Genomic DNA, 16,443 nt, shown 5'->3' on the forward strand with positions numbered 1-16,443 from the left:
CACCTTCCATCTTGACTTCATCTTTTATTCTAGCACAAGATCTTTAGGTTTTTGTGTTTAAATAGATAGATAAATGGCAAGATGAATTGTTTGGAATCTGCTAGTTGGATCTTATGGTGGTGGACTTCGACACTTTATGGAACCATGTCTTTCATGAGTTGCAGAATAGATGTTCTTAGGTGCTCTATAAGAGATGTTTATAGTTGTTTGACATTTTTTTAATATGCGAAGTGTAATTAAATAAAGAAAAATGTAATAACAAGTATGCTATCCCCACATTCCTAGCAAGATGGTATTTTGAAGTATCACCGTAGAGTGGAAAGGAAAAAAAAAAGTGATTAGGCATTTTTCATTTTCTAGATGTTTCACTCCAGACATGTGCATTCATAAAGTAATGGCATTCATTGCTACTATGTAAGTATAGTTGCAGGCTCTGTTAACTATCCTAACTTGCTCCTACAGTGTTTCTGACTTTCTTCAGTTTTGTTTAAACATTCTAATTTAATGGAGATTTTATTCATTAAATGCATGGATAACATATTTTCATTAAAGCATATGCCATCTGCAATGAGCTAAAATTTTGACATATGCACCATTTTTTTTCATAATATATACAAGCATTTTAATTGTTAACTTCTGTAGCAATCACTAATACTGTAACAATGCAAAATAGGTTGTGGGGGGAGATCCTCTTCTGAAGCTTATTGCAGTTGACTGGTTCAAGGCTGATTTTAGCATTGATAAAGTTGCATTGCATCCCAAATGTCTTGTTCAGGTAAAAATTAATCTCTATTAAAACTTTATAGTTCAAATAATTTTGTTATGATGCATTTCGAAGAAAGGAGTTTTACATCTCACTTGTCTACAATGAAACAATGGTTTTCACATGTTCAGCTTACTGCTCATATCACTTAATAATTACAATGTGGTAACACAAATGCATGAGACTGCAAGTTAGGCAGGGAATTAAATTTCCAGCAGCCATTTTTTTAAAAGTATGAACATCAGAATGTGTTATTACATTCCATGATTAGCTCACACATAGTATCAATGCAAATTGCATGATTGGCTATCGAAATTGAGACTGTATTTCTTATCATGATTTAAACATTGAGAAAACCAAAACTCTGTAGCCAAAAAGGAAAAAAAAATCCAAAAATCAAATGTGGTTTGGGAGTTTCTTGCTTAACATCAAGTTGTTAGTACTGGTTAGACCTGCCTGCCACTCCACCCTAGCCCAACCAAGAACAACAACCATCCTGTTATGTCATAACTAGATGAGTGGAAGAAGATAGGAATAAGGAGATCTCCATGTGGCTAATAAGAATTTCCACTCCTCCCATCTCAGTTCCAACAAATCTATCATCTGAAAAAGATACGAGTTCTGGCAATAGTACTGCAATTACATGTCATACTTTTTTATATAATGGATTCTGTTAATATTTACCAGAATTTGGAATGTAAATACCTATTCTGATATTTTCCTTTTCCATTATTCTGTGTCAGTCAGAAGCTGGAAAAAAGCTGCCATTTGTTCTCATTATAAACTTAGAGGTAAGTGTATTAACTATCATTGTATTTCTTCGACTCCTATTAGACATTTCTTACATTACAAATTCCATAATTTGGCTATATCATCACGAGCTTCTATATCATTTATTATCCTTAAAATGATAATGGTGACCATTAAGCCTTATCCTAGCTTCCTGGTCCTATTCGATACATATATTTGTCTTCTGGAAGTCTTAGATTGTTACACTAGAAGAATTTTAAAAGAAAGCCTACTTTATACCATGATGAGAGTATCTGTATTGGTCATCACACAGTTCTGTATAACCATCTACTCAGCTAACTATATGAGAATCTACAGCTTGAGACTGACAGTTTTTTTTCGGTTGCCAGATCTCTTTTGGCAGCCAATAAACCATAGAAGCTTCTGCAAGAATCTGCAACCAAAATCCTCAATTTAAAGTTTTATAAAGGAATCTTGATGTGAAACTAAAATAACCCTGTAAAATCCAGCTGGCCTATTTGTTGAGAATGTCAACCTGACAGTATATTAAATATTACATTTGATGAACTTAAGGCTAACTGATTAATTACTTTTCCATCAATGAAATTAGTTTTTTTTTAATGTTGTTTTCCAAATTTCTGTTGTTCTTTTCCTCTAATAAGGATTATTCTGTTAAATTGCAGATTCCCGCAAAACCAAATTACAGCTTGATTCTTTATTATGCTGCAGAGAGGCCTGTGAATAAGCAATCTTTGTTGGGTAGATTTATAGATGGAACTGACATGTTTCGGGATGCAAGATTCAAACTAATACCAAGTATTGTAGAGGTCTGCATTGTTAAACAGAAAGCATGCTGTTGTTTTACATCCTGTTATTGGTATGGAGGCTTCAATTGTTGTACCTTGATTGAAACATAGGGCTATTGGATGGTCAAGCGAGCAGTCGGAACCAAAGCTTGCCTATTGGGGAAAGCAGTGACATGCAAGTACCTCCGTGAAGATAATTTTCTAGAGGTAATAATCCTGATCTGAGTATGCTAAATTGCTAATCATACTTTTATTTGATATAGTGCTTCCGTTAGACATCATTTGATCTTCTGTGGAATATAGCTACAGTGCATAAGTTTTATGATTTTTGTATGTCATGTTTATAGCTGTAGTATATGATTGTCAAAATCATCATTGGATCGGATCGGGATGGGTCAGGCTGGGTTAATCATGTTGGATTGTGTGTTGACTTTTGAGAGTCAACTTATGGCTGGTTTGGGTTAAGCAATCCCAACTCATGGTTGGGTAAAGTTTAAGCTTCCAGATGGTAATTTTTAAGTTGATTTATCCAAAGTTGACCCAACCGACCTATTGCCACCTTAGATGCATTGCCCCAAAATCATTATCTTCCTCATTCAAAATAGGTCACTGAATTGGCCAGTCATTCAATATTACAATATTGACTCATCTCGGCCTGAGCTTCAAGCTTCACTTCTTGCCTTGAATTGCGTATGAATTTTCTGATTAAATCTTTTCTTCATATGGATCTACAGACAAATATTTTCTGCTAATACTATTTATGTGTTCAAAATTCAAATATACTCCAATGCAAGCACCTTCTCATTTTCTACATGTGAGTTCAAAGCTACACAATGCTCTTCAGCATCATACAAATCCCCACTATTTGACCGCAAAAATTTGATATAATGATGACAATAATACATCTAATTAACCATATAAACAATCTTGCAAAACTCGAGTAACCTACCTGGTATCTTTGCTGTACTTTTAACAATCAGCAACACCCATCCTACATTTTTTCCAATGTGCATGTAGAATAACATTGATTCATCATTTTATCTAGTTATGCTTCACAAGGCACCACTTTCTCTGGACATGCTATAAAATGCATGTGACACCTTGCTTAATTTCCTCTCAGATTTCTTACATTCAACACTATAAATAAGAGTGTGAAGGATACATTAGATGGCAAGGGTGACTTACATGTTCCTTCCACCTCTAACTAATTATGTTGAAGATTGGCATATGGCCCTTCTCATTGTGCTCAAACTTAGAAATTACTAACTGTTGAACATTCATTACCACTATATGAATAATACACATGAGAAGCTTATTAGTTTGCTGTGGCAATCAAAACAACGTATGCGTGACAATAGGACTGAGGTGCCTCCTAGATGCTGACAAAGAGGAAATTGGGGCCTCCAAGCAGAACAAGATGATATGCTTGGTGCTGACCACTATGGAGTTTGTTTTTGCTGATATAATGCAGCAAACATGCATCCAATTGAAAAGGGTCGGTATTAGCTTATATCAAGCAATGTTGAACCGGCCCGTACCGGCTGGTTCAGTCAGTACCAAACCGGTACCGGCTCTGACCGGTCTGGTTCGGTGTTAAAAATCGGTACCAGCCCCTACCGGCCCGTACCGGTCGGTACCGACCCACACCGACCTGTACCGGCCCATTCTGGTTCCAAATTTTTTTTGGGAGCTTTTGGATGCGTGAACCAAGCCGAACCAGTGGTACCGGTTTGGCACCGATTCGAACTGGTACCGACGCCCACTAGTACGTCGATATGGTATCAGTAACGTACCGAACCAAGCCAGTACCGTACCAGTACGGGTATGTACCGGTGGGAACCGAGCCGGTTTGCACTGATACGAGTATGGAACCGATCGGCTCCGACCCAGATGGGGTTGGAACTGATTTCAAGGGCTGTACCGAACCGGTGCATGTTGGTTTCAGTCTGGTACGGGTTGAACCGACCAGAACCGGTCCGTTCAGCATACCATGGTCTTATCTGATGCTGAATTATCTAGTTATACGAGAGATGAATCTAATGGGACAGCGATGCGCCCATTTTAAGGTAGACTGTCATTCGATTCCTCTTGCAAGTTGTCATCCAGCCAATGCAAGCAAAACTGGAGTACTTTGGCCTTATTCTGTAGCAAGATGTGAAGCCTCCTAACTAACAAAAGGCTGCACAACTTGGTTTTGGCACACTGTAATATGAGGTTGAGATTGGAGCAGGGTTTGCTGAACCGGTCAGAATCGATCGGTTTAGCCTGTACCGTACCGGTACCGGCCAGCACCGGTATGGGCAAGGAGCTGTTTGGTTCCGACCTCCTCCCTCGAGCCGATGAGGATCACCCGTCTCGCTCGCGGTTCTGACCCCTTCTTTGCTCCCGGGAGAAGGGGAAAAGAGAGGATAAGAGAGGAGGAGAGAGGGGAAGAAAGGAAAGGAAGAGAGTTTGAGAAGGAAAAAGAAGGAAAGAAAAAAAAAGAAAGAAAAGAAAAAAAAGGGCTCCGCGCGCGGGGCAGCCCGCGTGAGCGGGGAATCGCTCGTGCCCGCGCGTTCCATGCACAAGGAACCGCGCACTGGCTTTCCCGCTCTCGCACGTAGTTCCCCATGTAGGGCAGCGAGCCCACGCGGCACCGCGCACGGGCGCGAGCCCACACGGCCCCGCATGGGCATTTAATGCCACTCATTGGCTAAAACGCGGACACGCGTGCTACGAATTTTTTTTTTCGGTTGGCCAGTTCGATACCAATTTCAACCGGTACCGGCCTCCACCGGTACGTTGGTTTGGTCGGTTCCACGTACCTTGAATTGGAGTACTTGAATGAGGGGCATGGAGAACAGCCAAGAAGTTCCATGGACAAATTGACGCAACAGAAAAAGGAAGAAGGGGTGATTTGATCGTCGAGGTTATGCTTTGAAGATCGACATGCAAATAGAAGAAAATTGGATTGAAAAATTTTTACTCGGTGAAAGAAATTCTTTCAAAAAGAATTTTATTGATATCTCAAATGTTGCCCCTTACAATGTATTATGCACATATTTATAGGACATGATACCCTCACTCTAATTTAGGCATTAAACCCAATACAGAATTATGGTCAAAATAGGACTCGACAATAAAAAATATACTAGAATTATTCTATTACAAATATGAAAATCTGGCTAAAATTTGGTACTATCCCTGATGGAAATAAATCAATTATTTGATTATTGCAGTTTTTGCCTACGGATTCGCTAGCTCTTTCGATACTTAGTCTAGTTGGTCATAGCACCTGTTGGCTTCACCTTGTGCTACATCGCGAATGACTTTGTCCATGATGAGGACTCTATGCTTTGGTTGGTTATAGATGAACAAGCTCATTAGAGCCTGAATAGAATGAACCATCGCAAAGGAGCTAGGTCTGCACAATGTGGACAAGATGGCGGAGGAGAATATCTCACCCACCAGCAGCTCAATCAATGGATTCTAATCAGCGGCTCGATCACTAGATGTTTGGGTTTGAGGCATAGTGCATGGGCCTTCAGAGCCAATCAAGGCATAGGGTCTAGTCATCCAGCCATAGCAGGTCAGTGCAGTAGGAAAGGCAAGTCCAAGGGCAGAGAGCTATAGTTATCAACCCAGTTAAGGTAGTTGATGACATATCGGTCTAGGAAGATGAAACCAAGACACCGGGCCCATCAGATCCTATCTTGCCTAGATCATCTAGCAATGCTAATGGCAATGATAATGAAATTCTAATGATGGGTACTATGGAGGTTAAGGTGGACAGGGTGGTTGGTTTGGAGGTGATAGTGGTTATTTCATCGGCTTAGTCCATTCAACAGCAAGGTAGAGTGCACATGCCATGCTGGATCAAGACCATGAGGCTTCAACAAAATTCTGACGTGACTGAGAGACATTATCGTATAGGAGAAGAGGATCCAAGGGTGATGCAGCTTAGGGCACAGAAGATCAAGGTTATGGGGGTCGGTATTGGGAGATTGGAGAGTCAATTGCAAGAAGCTATATCAAGGATGAGAATTATATGTGCACCTAGCATATTAGAAGCTGAGTTGATGAAAAAAATGGACAAGAGATGAAAGTATATACGGAGATGTACCAGGATACTCAAGAGCTATTACATCGAATGAAAGGAGTGGATAATAATGAAAGATTTGCCAATGCATCAGATAGCTACAGTGGACTGCGGATCTCATCACATACCAAAGACAGATCTTTTAGTGCATCAGATAGTCAGAGTGGAAAGTATGATCCATCCATGTACATTCCTTACTTATTCTTCCTCTCATCATATCCTAAGGGATTTGACTTTGCATATTACACCTCCCGATATGGGTATAATGAGGGGTGAGAGTACACTGCTGCCTCTTACTACCTTGAGCAAGGATGGCTAGGCTCTTGCGACTACCAGATGTACATGAAGCCATAGTATCAGGAACCATAGCTAGGTCAATCTTAGATATCATATGACTAGCAGGGATGGGGATAGTATTCAGGCCAATATAATATTCAAGGTCGGAACTATAAACAAGACCCAACTGTCTATGAGAGCCATGGATACTCAAGATTGATTTTATAAAGTGAATCATTTTTGTTTAAAGCTATACTTTATTTTCACTTATAAATATTAGTTTCTTGATATATTGTTGACTCAATGACTGTTGGTACCAGGGTCTGCTGTGCCGGCATCGGGCACCATACCGGTTGTCCAGAGGCACGAGTCGGTACGGGCCCGTGTAGTGCCGTACCAGGCCTGTATCGACATAGAAGACCGTGGGACGTGGGACAGAGGAAAAAGAGAGAGCGAGTGGGTGAGGGAAGAAGGCCGGCGGAGGGTGGCAGAGGCCGGCGGAGGGTGCGGTTGGTGAAGGCCACGGCCAAACTTCTGTTTTAAAAAAAATTGCGATTTTTAAGTGAAGATGGCAAATTGTTTGCCGGCTTCACTTAAATATCACAAAATTATACCGGCCCTCCGCCAGCCTCCCTACCTCTCCCTCTCCCTCTCCCTCCCCCACTCGCTCTCTCTTTTCTTCTCTTTCCTTCTTCTTCTCCTCCGGTGATAGCGTTTCGGTTTATTTGTTGGAACCATCCCGATAAGCCGCTAGTATGGCTCAGGACGCTCCGAACCAAGTGGTTCGGGATGGTTCTGCCAACCTTAGTTGGTACCATTATCGACACTTCGGTATCACACATCCATTGAATGCAATTAAAACACTAAAAATACAAGACAAAGTCACCCCAGTAGCCTTATTAGACATAGAAACACAAAAAAAGCTGAAAAGACAAAAAAAGAGAGGACATCTATGTGTACTGTTACCATGTCCGTATGCAACCCCGTAGTATGTCTTGATACGGGATAGACCGATACTGTACTGATCTAACAAAACCTGGTCTGCTACTGCCCTCTGTTCCAGTTTTTGAAACCTTGCTTATAACATTAAAGTTTGAGTCGAGGGTGGTGCATTCCAGCAAGCGTGCACCAGCATGGACTAATACAAACTAGCATAGACCAACATGCATGATACAAGGGCATGTTCCACCATACAATGACTGGATTAAAAATTCATACAATGAAATTGTGAACAAGTAGTTAGGTAAATTATATATAGATGGATAAGGCTACTTGGTTAAGGTATGTGCTGTGAATCCAGTTTTAGATTTTGTAATCTTCCCTTGAGTCTTAAGATTTTTCAGTTGACCATAATATTCTTTTAATTGACATAGGCTGATAATATTTCACTGCAGAATTTAGTATTAGCTCCTCTGCAGTCTTTCTTTTCAGGAATGCTAATGTAACTTCTCCTTTGCAGATTGATGTTGATATTGGCTCTTCGTCTGTCGCAAGGAGTATAATCAGTTTGGTTCTTGGATACATCACAGGCATTGTTGTTGACCTTGCCATCCTGATTGAGGTCTGTAACCCAGTTAGTCACTACCTAAGAGAAGTTTCTCTATTATCCTTTTTCAAAAAAAATGTTCCTATTATCATCAGTACTTAATGATAAGTTTTTAATGTTAACTTCACAGACCTTATTGTTGTTCAGTTATTGTATTTTCCCTCAACCATCTATGATGTTCCATGGAAGTGCATGCAATGACTTTTGTCTGCTTATTGATATCAAACTGTCGTACCAGTTACTGTAAATAGATAATTAGGAAATCAGCAAAGACCTGGTAAAAGTATCAGCTTTAACATGCTAGAAACAATAGTCCAACAACAATTTGGACCTGGAAAAAAACAGAAAGATTTCTGATGATTATAAGGGCTTGATTATGTGGAAATTTTTTATGTTCGGTTAACTTGGCTTGCATTTTAGTCTACTTCAGTTTTTATCTCCTTCAAGAAAAGAATGCTAAGAAATATGCTAGCATAAACCTCTTACAAGAGCAATCATGTCATGTTAGAATGGGGGGTTTTTGGACATCTATATGTGGTACATACATTCCACTCATATGGTTAGGTAGATTTAAATAGAATTAAAATATATTTAATCAAATAATCATATTAAAGATTTAGTCTACCTTCTTATAGTAAATGAGTTCTATTCTTCCTATAGCCTATTTGCATTTTCACTCCAAAGAAATGCTTAAGTTCTATCTTTAACAAAGAAGTTGTGGCTTGCAAAAATATTAAAAATTTTGTTTCCATTGTGGCATTCAAATTAGTCTTTGCTTTTATGTTCTAGATGTAAACACAATAGGATTGTGGAAGTGATTTTTTGTTTCAAAATTGTGAGGTAAAAGGGGACAATCTAGGCTACAGAATTCAATAATTTCCATGAACTTTTATTCAAAAGGATTTTCGTGGAGAAGTCGTCATCCTTGATCTAGAGAATGCACTAGTCACTCTTATATACATCTGCATCTTTTGTTTCAATCTCTCGATTCCTGTCGGTGTCTATATCAACCACTTAAATTTAGCTAATAGATCAGCGTTCACAGCCAAACAACTGATATGTCTGCAAGTAACAGAATAAGTGCTTCATGCAAGTCAACATCCAAGTCAACAATATAGAAATTAAGCTTCAAGTTGAATGCAAAAATTGAACACTCTAATCTGTATCTTATGAAAGGGATAGAAGATAATAGCTTAGAATGTATTATCTTACATGAATGTAAGTGGACATTTTCATGTAACCCTCCACCTTAAAGGCATTGTTTAAATTTCAAATATTAATGACTTAGAATTTATCATTTATGCTTCAAAATTAAATAATAACCACTCGTGGTGACAAAAAGGGAATCAATGCAAAACACAGGTGGGTTGATGATTGATATGTAGAGACTTTAGGAAGTTTAGGGATCAATTAAAAAGATAGTTGATAATTGCATAGTATATTTAACTGTAGTCAAATATATAAGAATATATCATGTCATTAGTGAATAATGGGGGCATTCAGTAAGATGAATGCCCCCAGGACATCTGTCAATATTCCCCTAACTTCTCTCATCAGAATATACTTATAAGTTTCTGTTTCTAGAAACACCACCATTTCTTTGAACATCCAACATTGGCATTTATGTTCAAAACCTCACCAATAGAACGGAATTGTTGGAAAACATCTTCTCAACTTGAACATAAAATGCCCTTGGCATTTTATATAGTCATTCAAAATTTTCCCTTATTATTTGTATTGCTGTGCTCCCTTTACATGCATTCTCTTATGTTTAGCTTGTACTTATTAGCCTGTTAATTGCATTCATCTAGGACACTTATCTTCTTTACTTGGAACCTTTATTTCCATGACATATCACCTTAGAGTTTGTGCTACTGCAAACATTCTATGCAAGACCTCCTTTCATGCATCTTCCTCTTTGACCTAGTCCTCTTTTATCTTCTGCTACCTTTTGTTCCTCTTTCTTTTAACCTGATTTCATGCTACCTTACAAGCAACAACCCTCAAGACTGCACTAGTCATTCTAGGCATCTTTGGAGCCTCTTCAATGTGAAATGCCCTTTGGGCATTTTTTTCCTCTAATTTTTATTTTGATGCATTGTCCCACCAGTCTTCTCATTTGCGTTGGATAACTGTCATGTTGTTTTGTGTATGGACTCAAGTTATCCCTAACTTATATACTAGTTTCTTCTCATTGTGGTTTTTCTTAATTGACTGTGCCACATTCGGTCCTTTCCAATAGTCAGTGTCATCAATAGAGAGAGACCTAATCATAATGCGAGGCAATTGCTGAGGTGCTTTATGCTTCTCAAAACATTCCTGTGCTCATGATAATTTCCCCTTCTAGCATAAAAAAATTCTACCAGTTGCAAGTAGTTATAGATATATAAGTTGGCTCCAGTGGCTCTTGGTCTTTTAGCATGAAATCATTCAGTCAGTGTAGTGGAATATCTTTATATTTCGGAGTATAATATATATCATCAATAGAGTGAGACACCTAATCATAAAAAAAAAACCACTTTTCATGCTTCCAGTGAACTTTTCCTTAGTTTCTGGTATTTCTCCCCTTTTGTTTCTCATACATGTGATGGCACCTTGCTTCATGCTGAAGTGAGTATGCTCAAATGAATTTGAATACTGAAGCATTTAAAACTAGTTGCTAAGGTACAGTTGTTGACCTTTCATGCACAACGTGGGCCTTTTTGCTTCTCCATATTTAATTACCAGTGAAAGGGGGTTTCATCTTTAGTTTATGAGAAATTATTTTCCAAATTCCTCCTTTTAAGATTTTATCCCAGTAGATTGTAACCATTCAATCTTTCCTATTCTTGGATATCTGCATATCTATGTCAGTGATATCAATGGCATTCAGTTTTTTGTTTATTGGGAAGTGGAACCTTTGATGCTTCTTTGAGGTCTAGTGTATGGCATCTTTCTTCTTCTTGTTTCTGTATTTAAAAGAATAGGGTGGATTTAGATACCCATGAAGAGATGGAGAGAAATTAGCCAATTCATCAGACAAGCAAGGAAGGGTGGCTGGAGGAAAACATCAATACTTGTGTTTTAGTTGTGTCATCACATTAGTGGGGCACATACATACATATATACATGCACGCACTCCATATTGAGCTGTGGTGGAGTTTTCTTGTACACGTCAGCTTTGGACTTTTTCAGGGCAAGGGCCATAATGCATATCTTTCATCCAAAGAATTTAGAAATAGATTTTTGAGTGTTCCCTGATATAGTTATGGATTGACTTGAATGTTTTGCTGATGAGATTTCTTGCTATTTTCGTTGGATTATGTAAATCACATTCTCTGCCATGACATTGTGGTATCAAATTATGCTTTATTCTAGTAATTCAAGGCCTTGAACAGAAAGCAATGATCTGTTTGCTTTTTTTTTTTGTTTTTTTTTTTTCAAGTGTGCGTGTAGAAATGATCTGTTTAAGCGTTACTAGCAAGTATATAAATAAATGATGCTAATGAGCTGAGTCTATTGCAGGCGAAGGAAGAGAAAGAACTGCCTGAGTACATTCTGGGGACTGTTCGGTTGAACCGTGTGAGGCTTGACTCTGCAGTGCCATTTTGAGGCATGTCCTCGCTTTGTACCAAGCTTTGAGGTGCTTTGGTGGTCTTCTGTTGTTGTATCTCAAGACTTGCTTGCCAGTTATTCATGTAATTATTCTTTTTCTTGGCAATAAATGAGAAAGCATTCTTTCAACCACATGTTTCAACAGTAAACTAGCATGGTTATTCTGCTGCCAATATCTGTCTGAGTACATTTAATCTAGCGTTAAATGTGATAGTATTGATCAAGGTTCACAATCTCATTATCAAACTCTATATTGGTGCCATCTTGGTATAGTGTCATTTAAGTCTGGTGCAGAGATCGGTTCAGCATATCAATCAATATGCTTCCGTTAGAGTTGGGCACTGGGCCGGGCCGCCCACAGCCCGGCACGGCCCGGCACGAAGCGGGCCGTGCCTGGCACGGCCCGCTTGCTACAGTGCCGGGCCGTGCCTGGCACGGCCCATTTGAGAGGGCCGTGCTGGGTCACAGGGTACTGGCCCGCGGGCCGAGCCCGGCACGGCCCGCTTCGGGCCTGGGCCGGCACGGTCCGTTCTAGGCCCGCGGGCCAAGCACGGCACGGCCCGCGGGCCAGCCCGGCACGGCCCATAAGGGCCTGGGCCGGGCTGGCCCGCGGGCCTGGCACGGTCCGGGCCTGGGCCCGGCCCGGCCCGATAAAAATTAATACTTCATAAATTTTCTAAAAAAATTAATAAATATTGAAAACTAAGGATTTATGAATATAAAGCCACCTTAATGGTGGGGGGTTTGGCATAGACCCCTACCAGTTTATTAATTTAAATCAAAATGGTACATGAAGGGAGGTTTGGACCTTGGTCTGACCTCTAGAATACAATAAGAAACTAAGAAAGGGCCGAGGTTTGGACCTTGGTCTGACCTCCAGAATACAATAAAAATGTACAATTATAAAAAATTAAGAAATCTTACTAATCATCAGTGATTCAGTGAATCAGTATTCAGTCTTCAGTCTTCAGTCTTCAGTCTTCAGTAGTGTTTGTATCATCATCATCAGAGGATGTTGTATTATGTCCACCTTTATCTTGAAGTCTTGCCTCAGCATCCAACCAATCCTTGAAGCAGAGAAGCATCTCCACCGTTTCGCCCGTCATCCTACTTCTCTTTTCGTCAAGAACACGCCGACCTGCACTAAAAGCGGATTCCGATGCTACCGTGGACATCGGCACAGCTAAAATATCGCGTGCAATTGCAGACATAACAGGATATTGATTTCTAACACTCTTCCACCAAGATAATACATCTAGATTCTCTATTTGATTTTCATCATATGCAGACTGAAGATCATTTCGTAAATAAAATTCTAGTTCACTACTTAAAGATGAAGAAGATGAAGAGGAACTTGAAGCATGTGTGTGTCTTCTCTGTGCAATGAATGAAAAAATAGATGACGAACGAGAACTACTAGAAGAAGAAATAGAGGTTTGTATTTGTGTTCTAGATCCACGAATTTTTTTATCATATATAGCATAAATATCATAAAGAAGTTGTTTTACCTCATCTTTAGCAGATTCAGAATCTTGATTCATATTTTCAGAATATGCATCAAGTAAAATTAGCACGCCATTTAATTTAACTCTAGGATCAAATACAGCAGCGAAGTTATGCATAGGACATATCTTGTCCCAATACTCATTCCATTTAGATTCCATTAGGTCAATAATAGGCATTAAAACATCATCATATCTATGTTCTGCAAATTTTTGACTAATTATATATGCTTGTTGTAAAAATGAACATGAAGTAGGGTAATAAATACCAGAAAGAACATTGGTAGCATTATAAAAACTAAGCAAAAAATCTTCCAAAATTTTTCCTTTATTCCAATCAGTTTCAGACAATGTAAAGCCTAATCCACGATCATTAATATATGCACTTAATAAGTTTTTATATGGGTATGCATCATGTATCATGCTATATGTGGAGTTCCAACGAGTAATTACATCAAGTTTAAATTTTGTAAAACGTTTACCATGATTTATGCATAATTCCTTAAATTCTTGAAGTCTTGATCTTGAAGCATGAATAAAAGAAACTGCATTTCTAATTTTTGAAATCACATCTTGAATCATGCCCATGCCAGCTTGAACAGAAAGATTTAAGATATGACATGCATATCTAATATGCAGTAAATTTCCATCTAATATGGGATGCAATGAGTCTTTTAATAATGCAACAGCAGAATTATTATTAGATGCATTATCAAAAGTAATAGACATAATTTTATCATTAATATTATATGAACATGCAGTTTGATAAATAATATTTGAAATTTGTTGTCCAGAATGTGGAAAATCAAAAGCACGAAAAGCAAGAATACGTTTATTTAATTGCCAATCATTATCAATATAATGAGCAGTAATGGCAATAAAACAATTACTACCTACAGATGCTGACCAAATATCAGAAGTTAATGAAATTTTTACATTTAAAGTAGAAAGTGTTTCAATTAAATTTTGTTTCATTGCTAAAAAGTTGGTCATAGCTACTCTTCTAAATGTACGCCTACTAGTTCTTTTGTAAGCAGGTTGTAGGTTTAATTGAACATATTCTTCAAAATTAAAAGATTCACATAAACTAAAAGGTAATTCATCCTTAACTATCCATTTTACAAGTGCTTTTCTTTGATTTTCATTATTATATGTGTTATGGGGGAATTGAGCCGCCATGCCCCACGTGATCGGCACGCGTATCCAGGAAAGCTACAGCTGCCCTATGATCCAGCACTCCGACCCCGAGTCGGACCTCCTCGGCTCCGCAGCCCGACCCCGGGTCGGCTGCCCTATGATCCAGCACTCCGACCCCGAGTCGGACCTCCTCGGCTCCGCAGCCCGACCCCGGGTCGGCTGCCCTATGATCCAGCACTCCGACCCCGAGTCGGACCTCCTCGGCTCCGCAGCCCGACCCCGGGTCGGCTGCCCTATGATCCAGCATTCCGACCCCGAATCGGAGATCTTTTGATAACGACAGGCTATTCTCCAGAGGCACGCCGCGGCCTCCTGCTCCACTACTCCCTGCAACGGCTGTACCCGATGCTGCCCACGATCTCCTGTATCGACCGTACAAAGCGGAGCTCCACTACGCCCTGCCATGACCGTACCCGGCGCTGCTCCACGACGCCCCGTAACGGCCATGTCAGTGGCCATTCTATCGTGCCCCACGACGACAAACCCCCCTGAGAGACCTCCCAGCCAGGCATATATGCGGCTGGGGGGAGAAGGGGGGGGGTAAGCAATACCTCCCAGAGCACTCTCTCCCACTTGTGATTATCATCTCTCCTCCTCCAATCTCCTCTGACTTGACCGTCGGAGGGCCATCACCACCCTGGTGGTGGTGCAAGGCTTGTTTGCAGGTTCCTTGGCGGAAGGTGGAGCGCAACCAGCACCAACCAAGACAACTCAGGCGGAACCCCGTTCACACCGTCGTGTCAATCGTTCTCGGTTTGGACCACCAGCAACAGTTGGCGCTAGAGGAAGGGCCGAATCTCAGAACGATCGTAATGGCACGGCGAGGTGGTCGCGGAGCTTCCAATGCTTCCGGTCGCGGAGCCTCTCGCGCCTCTGGCCGGGAGGCTGCTGCGTCCCCAACACACTCTCAGCAGCATTCCACCGCTTCTCCTCCCATTCAGACGGTCGAACCTGCTCAGTTCGACCAGCTAGCCCAGCAGGTTCGCACCCTCGCGGAGGCAGTGCAGAATCTGCAGGGTGTGATCTCTCGGGTGCCGCAGCGGGCTCAGGAGCCGCTGCTCCCCGAGCACTCGCCTCTTCCTCACAACCCGCGCTCCTTCCTCTCCCATGGAGAGGAGCGCCGGCGCGGGGAGGATTCTCGAGTGCGGTCCATTCTGCCAGGACCTTCTCATCGGAGCTGCGCGGGGTACGAGAGGCGGACCCGGGCGCGTTCTCAGACACCCCAGTCCTCGAGGGGCCCGCACTCCAGTCGGTCCCCCTCGCGCCGCTCCTTGTCTCCCCCCCACCGGTCGCGCTCCCTGGACCGGCGGGTGGACGATCTCCACAGACAGCTCCAGGTCCTGAAGGGCCACTCCAAAGATCCCTTCGCCGACTTGGAAATCTCCTCCCAGCCGGCGCTTGCCTCAAGGATCCTGCGAACCCTAAACCCGCCGGGGTTCAAAATGCCGGCGATCGAACCCTACGACGGGGCGGCGGACCCACGGGACCACGTGGAGAGTTTCAGGACTCTTATGCTCCTCCATGGAGCATCGGATCCTCTCCTCTGCAAGGCCTTCCCGGCGACCCTCCGCGGCCCGGCAAGGGCGTGGTTCGCCGGCCTGGAGGCTAATTCCATCCAGTCCTTCCACCAGTTCACCTGTCTCTTCATCAGCCATTTCGCCGTCAGTAGCCGGCGAAGACTGGTCTCCGACTCCCTCTTCGATGTCCGGCAGAACGAGGGAGAGAGCCTGCGGGATTATCTCACCCGCTTCAACAAGGCAACACTGGAGGTCCGGAATTTGAGCCAGGAGGTGGCTCTCTCAGCCCTGAAGCGAGGCTTCCGGAAGGGCAGACTCACCTTCTCCCTGGACAAACGTCTGCCGCGGAGCTTCCCGGAGCTGTTGTCTCGGGCAAACCAGTATGCAGACGCCGAGGAGGCAGCCTCCCACCGG

At 41.6% G+C, this 16,443-nt stretch overlaps 1 protein-coding gene across 1 annotated transcript in view; it reads left to right on the forward strand.

Moving 5' to 3' along the window:
* The window catches only part of LOC103719029 (ENHANCED DISEASE RESISTANCE protein (DUF1336)), a 47,019-nt gene extending 35,077 nt beyond the window's left edge, over window positions 1–11,942 (forward strand). The window contains exons 17-22 of the mRNA XM_008808085.5: window positions 674–775; window positions 1,507–1,554; window positions 2,197–2,340; window positions 2,431–2,526; window positions 8,133–8,234; window positions 11,724–11,942. Of these exons, the coding sequence (XP_008806307.4) occupies window positions 674–775; window positions 1,507–1,554; window positions 2,197–2,340; window positions 2,431–2,526; window positions 8,133–8,234; window positions 11,724–11,810 (579 nt within the window). The 3' untranslated portion in view covers window positions 11,811–11,942. The remainder of the gene's footprint in view (window positions 1–673; window positions 776–1,506; window positions 1,555–2,196; window positions 2,341–2,430; window positions 2,527–8,132; window positions 8,235–11,723) is intronic.
* The last annotated feature ends 4,501 nt before the right edge of the window (window positions 11,943–16,443 follow it).

The sequence above is a fragment of the Phoenix dactylifera genome, chromosome 11 (genome assembly GCF_051530095.1).
Source record: "Phoenix dactylifera cultivar Ajwa chromosome 11, Ajwa_hap1_PhDact_Kaust_v1.1, whole genome shotgun sequence".
NCBI lineage: Eukaryota > Viridiplantae > Streptophyta > Magnoliopsida > Arecales > Arecaceae > Phoenix > Phoenix dactylifera.